At 37.6% G+C, this 9,772-nt stretch overlaps 1 protein-coding gene across 1 annotated transcript in view; it reads right to left on the bottom strand.

The window, feature by feature from the left end:
- Positions 1-5,187: 5,187 nt before the first annotated feature.
- The window catches only part of LOC109036328 (uncharacterized), a 39,460-nt gene continuing 34,875 nt past the window's right edge, over positions 5,188-9,772 (bottom strand). Inside the window, exons 18-20 of the mRNA XM_072297608.1 lie at positions 9,408-9,492; positions 8,013-8,158; positions 5,188-6,976 (exon numbers count right to left, since the gene is read on the bottom strand). Coding sequence (XP_072153709.1) covers positions 6,812-6,976; positions 8,013-8,158; positions 9,408-9,492 — 396 coding nt within the window. The 3' untranslated portion in view covers positions 5,188-6,811. The remainder of the gene's footprint in view (positions 6,977-8,012; positions 8,159-9,407; positions 9,493-9,772) is intronic.

Below are 9,772 nucleotides of genomic sequence, written 5' to 3'. Positions count from 1 at the left end.
CATGTATTTACAATACATCAATGATACAATACGATGATCAGACTTAAAAACTAGTCTTTTATACATCTGATCGTACTATCATGAAGTTTGGAGAAAGCAATTTTGTGAGACGGATCGGAATAATTTGAAAAATAAAAATTCTCAAAATTCGTTTTATTTGGGGACATTAGTTTGTATTAAATTATTAATAATTACTATTTTTAGAATTTTATTGACAACTCATACGGTAAAAGGGTCTGAGACTTCTAATGCTGCTTGTATTGTGCTACGTAGTTTTTCAAATACATGTGACCCATCCGAAAGTTCTGCCGTGAATTTTCCCTGAATCTGCTCCGAATTAACTCTCTCTGTTTTGTGGAAGTAAATCGACTCTGAATGAATTTCATCTGCTCCAAATGCTGCGAAAAACTGCACAATCCGTGCTGTCCGCGAACTGGCCGGTGTTCTTGCCCATTCCGCAAACTGGGCAGCTAGTCCACAGACTGGCTTATTAAAAGTTTGAAAATTTCGCTAGCGGGCCAGTCATCAATTTTAAATGTGATCCCTGCGTTAATTGACAAACTCCCTACTGGCCGACTTTCTGTCAAGTTATTTGCAAGATTTTGAACGAGGCGTAAAAGTATCACAACAATTTACAGGTTAATTAAAGTAACAACTTATTTTTCACTTTCTCACTAGTTTTTATTACAAATTTACGAGTTTTGTCAGTTTTGCTCCTATGTCTTCGATACATTCAAATTAGAGGAGTTTCCGCTTTTTAAAGACTAGACTGAGTTGATCATAGCGCCTTGATGCAACTATTTGTGTTCTACGGATGTGCGTGTTGCGTGTTCAGAATTGAAGGCACTTTCGCTTTTCTCACTTATTCAGAGATGCACTCTAAAACAGAAAGAGAGTCTCTAAATTGGAGAGACTTACCAATTAGTAACACAAGCCTAAACTAGAGTATATATAAGGCCAATAATTGCATCGGCCATTCTTAAAAATACCCTGGTAAAAATCGCAGTAGAATCTGTGTTCCAAAATACCATAGACCTACAGCCGGCTGTAAGATTGCCAATAGCTTGTACAGCCGGCGACACAATTTCTTATAGCCTGTTATAGCCGATGGCGACTAAGCAACAGCCTGGTGATGAAGTGTATGCTATCCGTTACTAATTACGGATGCTAGGACTTAGTGAGTTTTTGGACTACCGCTCTCTTTTTGGGCCGTAGTATCTTGATTTATTTTGCGAGGGAAGCTCAGTACTTTTGAAGGATGCCTGCCATTCCTAACATGTCGGAGCGCCCTTAATTTCGTACGATACTGTTCAATACCTCTGGTGTGAAATAGTTGCTTCAAGCGCCGTGGTACGCTGCGGCGCAGCGCGGCGGGCGGGCAGCCAGCGCGAAACGCGCATTGGCGCCTACAAACCTAACAGGGATACTTCACGCATTGCGCAGTGCATTAAGTATCCCGGTTTGTAGGCGACAGTGCGCCGCCTCTCCGCTTTGTGTTAGGCTCTAATATTTAATCTCGTGGAGTCAGCGTTGTTAAACTCATGATTTTGAAATATTTGCACACTCTGTATGGATTATTCTCATTGTAATTGATGAAAAAAAAATATGTAGTAAAGGAAAATATAATGTGCGTTTTGTACATATTAAGTTGATTCCGTACAAACTTAAAGATTTACTAAGCCCACGAATTTCTACACAATTTCTTATAGCCTTTTATAACCGATATCGAAAAAGCAACAGCCAGGCGATAAAGTGGAAAGCCCGGTGATAGGAACTATAGCCCGGCTGTATAATTTTTTATCGCTTCGTGTAGCCCGGCCGTATGATTTTTTCCTTTTTCTACAGCCAGCTATATGATTTTCTATCGCCTTCTTCAGTCGACTATAAGAACTCCTATGGTATTTTGAAACGCAGCTCCTATCGCCAATTTTCACCAGGGTACTCATGCGCTAGAAAAACTCGAGAAAAACATTAAAAACTGTTTTCATCGACCCATTTTAAATCGCGGATTTTATAATAATGTAATTGATTAATTCATTTTTGCTTCAGTAATTCAGAGCTCTGACATTTAGAACGGGTTGATTAACATGTTTGCTGTTTTTCTCGTAATACAATCTTTAATGTGATTTCATCTTTTTTAGAACGACGGATTCAAATCGCGATGATTATATCGACCCACAAAGTATCTCGATCTGAGTTGGTTGTGGTGCCTTTGATGCGTGTCGTACGGATGGGCGTGTTGCATGTTCAAAATTGAAGGCACTTTCGCTTTTCTAACCTATTTAGAAATGTACGGAAGTTGCCGTTAGTTGCAGAACTGGAGAAACAGAGTGCCTATACAGAGATATCGTTGTCATCTCAATCCTTTTACAACAAAAAAATTGCTGCACACTGATTGTTTAACAAACTTCAGGTTTTCATGGATTTCCATTCATCGATTACTGAAATGTAAAAAGCTGAAAAATGAATTGACTAAGACAGGATAGTTTGATCACCAAGACAAGTGCTGGTAAATTGTGCGACACCTTTCAATACCATATTTTGTCACTCCTCTGACGTAAGGGCGTATCTCAAATTCCACGTGAGCTCTGAAGTTCGTATAACTTTATGCTTTACGGGGCTCATGTGAAAATAGAGACACGCCCTCATGTTAAAGGAGCGACATACTAAAAGGATTTGGCGTTAATTTTTCGGATTAACACTTTCGCCCACGTGCAAGGAATTGAATAATGTGCATCTGTACCGTTTTCTTTTTATATAAGTCCCTTCGGCGTGAAAAATCATAACCGTAAAGACATTGCCATATCTGGGTACCTTTAGAAAACATGGTTTTGTTTTGAGGCGCCTTCAATTTCACGTAATGCTCTCGCTCTTTGCCTTACAGTTAGTTTAGTTGCCTAGCCGACCCGAAACCCAAGTTAGGATCTTCCAGATGTTAACAATTTGGTCTTGCCGCCGGATATACAAAATTTGACCCTTTTATTAAGGTGAATCTACAGCTGTAGTCTCAAAAAAATCCACCACGCCGTGCTGCTAAAATGTGCCCCCCCCCCCCAAAAAAAAAAATAAAAAAAAAATACGTAATTATGTAAAAATTACAACAGATATATTTCAATTCTAAGATTCGTAAGTTCTAGCAGCACATGTCTGAAATGTTCAAAACCAAGCACGAGCTTTGTAAGCTTTATAATAAAGGCTAAAAATTGATCCCAGCTTCTCTTATGGGATGCCTTTAAGTACCTACGAAAGAGATAGTCAATGGGGGGTAACTGCAACTGCTGAGAGATCACTCGTGAATATTCGCATCAAGGTCGTTTTGCTTGACCCTAATTTTTTCTGGGATTAAGTTACAGATTTTAAGGAATTAGGCACTTTTCAGATCTTTTTTGGTGTCAAAAGGAAAAAGAATGTCATATTTAGACCTTATGACTGTTCGATTTTAACAGAAATTCCTTCTAATTTTCACACAAGCTCAAAGACTCGCGTTAAGGTGCACGAACCGTTTGCGACGTTGTAGACTCCCTTTCACACTTTATTTTTTTTGCGGAACACTATTTTTATCCCTCGAAAAAATGAAGTGGTAGTAGAAATTTTGCAACACCGCAGTAGAGATACGTAGTTACGCACTTCGGCCATCTATATGTTATTTTAGGCGACTTATGTGTCTCTCATATTTTAGAGGTCTCATGGCCATTTTTATCCTTTATTTTTCCATCCACGCTCTTGCTGCACCTTAAATTTTAAAAGCATTTTTCTGCGAGAGACGCCAATGCCGTAATCTCACCGAATTACGTCAGGTCCACCTCCTCTTCGAAAGATTCGCAAAGAAAGAAAGTGAGAGTAATGGAGCGATCCTAGATATCTAATCTTAATTTCAGCTCGTCACTCTCACTTCCTAAAATCCTAGAGATCTGTGACTCTTTTCGCCATCCGACAAATATTTGCACTTCTGCTCGTGTGTTCCATGCACCTCAATTAATTGGATTTTGTCACGGATTATTTTTAACTTTGAAGTGACTCCGGGTACATCGCGTGATGTTGTCGGTCACGATTTTCAAAATTATCGTGATTTAAGGTGTACTATACAAACTTCAAGTATCGAATGATGGGCGTGAGATGAGGAGAGAATGAATTCTATTGGATGAAGTTCTCATACAAGTAGGTTTGATTATGCCGTCAGAATTGCATGTGACGTCACCTCTGTCTGTATTGACGTTACTTGCCGCTCAGATTTACTACGGGCTAGTTGTAGAATTAAGCCGTCACAGAAAGGATTAGATAAGACTGGACTGAAATTAATTCACGTCAATCGTGTGTTGCACCTATATCTTAAATCGGTGCGAATTTGGGAGAGGCTCTCGCCACTTCACCCCTGACGTGCCCGATAACTGATTCAAAATTTGGATGAATAATAACATGATTCACAAGAGCGTAAAATACACACCTTTAAAAAATAAATAGATGAGTCGTTTATTGTAGTTTATATTTTTAAGATATCGGCTTCATGTTTTTTGTTTTGTTTTTGTATGAGTGGATGCGATGAAGAGTCATTAAAATGAAAAAAATCACCGTCATATAATTATGAGTGAACGGAAACTCATATCGTTCAATATTATTTTATACATTGATTTTAGTAATATTGATGTAATACTCATTTGAGTTTTTAAGAGACACTGAGGGATTATAAGATATTAAAGAACCACATAAAAAATATTCTCAGGCTCAGTTTTCAACAAACAGATTATGAGGAATAAGATAACTCCGAGGGTGAACGCATAGTACCTCACACAATGATCGTGTTTTACTTAATTTCACAAATAAACTAAATTGGATTTTAAAAAAAATAAATATAAAAATAAAGAATCCAACTAAAATGCTTTTCCCCCCTTTTTTCACCACTCAAAACACTACACAAGTGGTAATCCTACGCTTCCATTCAGAGCCCCGCCCCCTCCATCCCTACTATGTACCAACCCGAGGCAACCATCAAAGTTGTTTGAGACCATCAGACTCGGGTCGAGCCGGGAATAAAACCCAAGACCTCCTGATTATAGAGTCAGTGCTACAACCATTAAACTACAGGAGACCGACTGATCTATTAAATTATGGGAGATAAATGATTAATTCGCTTTTTTACCCCATCCATGTTTTAACTATCAGAGATTGCAAGAAGAAGAACTCACGGCGTTTTTACGACAAGAATAATTTAATAAATATGATTTTTTTTTACAATTTTGCAACATCTCAATAGGAGTTAAAAATATACAACTATAAATATTATTCATTTACAAGGAACTTTTTTTTGCAAACGCCATTTAGATGCTAGTCCTCACGGGAAAAAAAGAACAAAACAATCAAATAATTTGTAAGATACAAAAATCGACATAATATACAAAGTTACCTGACTTTTAGAGTGATAACGAAAATCCGTCATTTAAAATTGGCACGACTTGGGTAAAAGAATAAAAATGCCGAATTTTTTGTTATCCTCATCCAAAAGTTGGTCCAATGTCTAAAAGTAAAATGCTGAAAGTTGCTGAATGGGCCACACTGAACAAGGCACACTATAAAAAATATTTTTATTGAGATATTATTCTGACTTAAAGAGTCAGCCTTGTTGAGAGCCTTGTTGACGAAATTTGGTTTTTTCAAGTTAAGTCCGTGCAGAAACAACTCAACATCAGTTTTTTTTAAAAGCGTCGTTTTGCTATCGTTACGTTTAAGTTAAAAAAACGACCATAAGACAACGTCTCTTTAACTCAAGGAAACTGACTTTAAGTTTAATCCGCACGGATTTAACTACAAATAAATAAATTTTGTCGACAAGAAACGACGTTTTTAGTGAAAATATCACTAGATTTTTCTTTCAGTACATGAATTTAAGCATTCTGAGACGTTTGCTCAACAAAATTTCACGTTTAACACAACATGCGCAACAAAAATAACTAATAACTCTAAACCAAGAAAATGAGGTTTTTTCTTCAGCATTGGTGACGAATAATTTGAATTTCCCGCTCACAAGAAAAACATGAATCTCCCTGAATCGAATAGCGCACTACAGCGGTTTTGGCAGGCTTCTCAATTGAACATTGTTTCTTTCCCACCCTGTTTTGTTCAAAGTGTAAAAAACTCGCAATAGCTGAGCCTTAGTGTTGAGATACTGCGGCTGTAATATTTTTACATTGCAGAGACTATTACGGTAACGTACAGAGTGTGCGATTTAACAATGGAGACTTTGCGGGCACCTGAAATTTTGACTTTTGTGTTTAAATGGAAAGAACTGAATTGGAAACTAGGAGAGCCTTGGTTCAAAAATTGAACAATTATTGGAGGAGATTTATGACAAAATGATCTAGTCTGCCAAAAACATGTGTTTAAGATGTGTGTGTGCCAGATGACGTTACTAGATGGTTAATTTTCTTACTTCCAAATCTATTTTTGTACTATTTCCCATATATCACGAAAAAAAAAAATTCTGATAGCGGGAAGTATGAATTTATGCATCAAATATCTTAGCTATACGTTACTTTCAGTGATTGTCGTTGTACAAATCGTGCTGTACGTGAAATTTTGATGAAGAAACCTGTATCATTGTGCTTAAATTTGCACCTTGTCCAGTGATACGTTGTATTTTTCACGCGTACCAACATATATTCTTGATACACCGCACAGCAGATCTCGGGTACCTCACCACTTTATAAGATTTATTCAAAGACCTATTTCTCAGCCGAATTGGCGAGGGTACAAATGTTCGGGTGAAATTATTCGAAGAGGTCCAGGGTCTTGTTCTCCTTTTCCCGTGATGTAACCGTCAGTATGGCGGCATTGTTATGTTTTTCATGATGCTTATTACATTCTCGTAAACGAGTTTTGGAGCCTCTATGCCCCATGTAAAATCGATGTGATTCCACATCGGATCGTCCACTAACTGCATGTTGATTAGATTCGGCAGACCCTTCGCTAGTCTTTGAACGTCCTGAAACATTCAGAAGAAGTAAAATATTGTCAAGTCTTCATTGTAAAAATTACGGTGGACTAAAATTTTGATTGCTGGGATTCTTACTCATCTTCTGGTAGTTCAGCAAAAAATCCAGCAAATTCGAAAGCAGTAAGCAGTAAAATAGAGAACACATTGAGACGTACTGACTGTTGCATGTCTGATTGTATTCGTTGAAGTTTAACTTGAAATAACGCAGAGAGAAATTTCAACTCAAAACTTTAGTTAATACGAGAAGTAAAACACAAAATAACCTTAGTCCATGGTTGTCAATTTCAAGAGAAAATGCAAGGTAGTTTTCTTGAAGAAACGAGTGGTGAATACCAACGTCGCAATCGAAGGAATGCATTTTCCTAGTTTCTCCGTGGTTTTCAGGGCTAAATTCACTGAAAATGTACCAAAATTAACAATATGTGTTGATTGGCGAACCACTTCCTATATCAACTACCAGCAACACAAGTACATAAATAATTTTATTAGTGTACAGGATTACTTTTCCCTTTATTTTGTTTGCTTTATTCAGGGCCGGATTAAGAGGGTGGCCACATGGGCCGCGGCCTATGGCGGCGAATTTTGCAATTGTTTTAAATGCAGGTATGAAAAAAATTAGATTCAGAAAAAAAAATTACCAACAAGAAAAGGCGACAAAATCTCTTTTTCGTGAGAGTATAGTAATTGCTAATTTTGTCGTCTTTCGGTGATACTGCACCTTTAATTAGTCAAGTTAAGAGAGAAACCAAACACACGATTTGGTCTGCAGAGAGGCATGATGACCACGAGGACTTGAGATGTAAATAAGAAGCCCTCGGCGCGGCGGTCGGCATGTAACACATATTAGCGCCTACAAGACTGCATGAATACTTCACGCATTGCGTCTAACACAATGCGGTCAGCACGAAACGCATAGCGCCTACAAGACTGCACGAATACTTCACGCATTGCGTCAAACACATTGTGGCTCTCATCATTAAGCCTAGAGTAGTTCGGAGGGAAATGGCAAAAAAAGTGTGCTTACCAAGACAGCGGCTAGAGCGTCATTTGAACTGTAGTGCAAAGAAATTGGAACCGTAATCTGGTTCAAATCATACTTGGGTGGAGTGACAGAATTGTAGTGTCTCAAATTTTGCTTGGGACTGTGGTAATCAAACTGTCTAAAGTGACCTAAATTTGGACAAGAGATTATCAATGCATATCGTAAAGAAGGAAAATACATAATAAATAATGATAAATTAGTAATTAAAATAAACGAAAGTTTTGTAATGACATGGTATATATACTATTCAAATATAACTGAAGCTAAGGGATTAATGTATTCCATACCACTAAACTAATGTGTCTATTCTAAAAGACGTAATTTCAATCGTAAAAATCCGATTTTAGGCTTTAAGAAGTACCTTCCTACGCGCATTTTAGACTTTTCTTTATCTTTCTTGATTTCAATAATTAAGAATAGCTTTTCAATCTGAAGTATTGATCATTTTCAAACTTGTATTAATTTGTTTATTTGCATTATTATCTTCATCATGAGGTTTATGCGCCATATTATTGTGAAAAAAAATTACTATTTTATGCATTTAATTTAGCAGTTATCCCAAATTCTATATGAACAAATTTGACTAATTCTAATATCCGTTACATCGCAGAAAATATCCCTCAGTCCTTATGGGATGTCCAATCAATATTTTCTTCGTCGAATTCCTTTTTGAGAAGTTCTTCTGTTGTCGCAGTAACATTCTACGACCAGCGGGCCAATCATTGAAATTGATCGACAAAGCTATGGAAAAAGAAGACAAAGGGGATATGGAGGGATCTTATTGGTGGAAGCGGGCAGTTGCATTGGACGAAGGAGGTAGGTAATAAACTAACTAACGACCACTCACGAGAGACCCTCCCTACCGTTAGTCCATCATTTTCTACCTTAGTCTATAAGAACCCTCTTCAACCACGAGGATCGCCCCCATACTCCGTGTGTCTCTTTTGTCTATCGCTTTGTCTATCAATTTTGATTATCAGCCTGCTGAACTCTATTCGGACATCCGATGAGAAAAAGAGGAAAATATTACAGACTGATTGAGATGTCTAATAGGGACTCCGGAAAGGTCTCTGTTATTAGAGGCAAACCCACTTAAGAAAATATTCAAAAAATGTTTGTTACGTTCAAAGTATCGCACACAAATTTTGATGGTGATTCATGTCATGGGATAGTTTAATTTTCTACTTCGTTCGGTGGTCCATCGGAAACAATAGCTTCCTGAACGTATCGCATTTCCGTAGAATGAGTACGACCACTTCAGTCTGCAGATTAAATTGCCTACTCCCTTTGTACTTTATTTTGCCGCCGTTAGCTTTTACCCGGATTCTCGAGTACGCTAGGTAAACCAATGCTGAGAAATTTGAGGATGAGTCGTACCTGAATCGATTTCTTGTGCGTAGTGATTCATAACCTTCACCGAACTTCCCGCAGGAGTGTGTCCGAGAAAAACGGGTATGAGGCTCTGGAAATGGGAATCATACATATTTGGATTAGGAATGTTCAAATATTTGAGCGATTCAAAATTTCCTGGGACTACGTAGTTATTTGAAGTGTATGCGTCCAAATTTGACAGTCAAGTACCGTGATTCCCTGAATGTTTGTCAAAATCTACCGCGAAATTGTGATTTTGAGAGATGGAACTTATTTTTGTGCCTAGTTCGAAGATTAGATCATTCTTTGAACGGTCAAATTGCCCTACTTACAAACGAGATAAAATTGTTTCCATTTTTCGAATGGAGAAC

The sequence above is a fragment of the Bemisia tabaci genome, chromosome 3, assembly GCF_918797505.1.
Source record: "Bemisia tabaci chromosome 3, PGI_BMITA_v3".
NCBI classification, from domain to species: domain Eukaryota; kingdom Metazoa; phylum Arthropoda; class Insecta; order Hemiptera; family Aleyrodidae; genus Bemisia; species Bemisia tabaci.
Note: the sequence above shows the minus strand (reverse complement) of the source record. Positions and strands in the feature narration are given on the sequence as shown.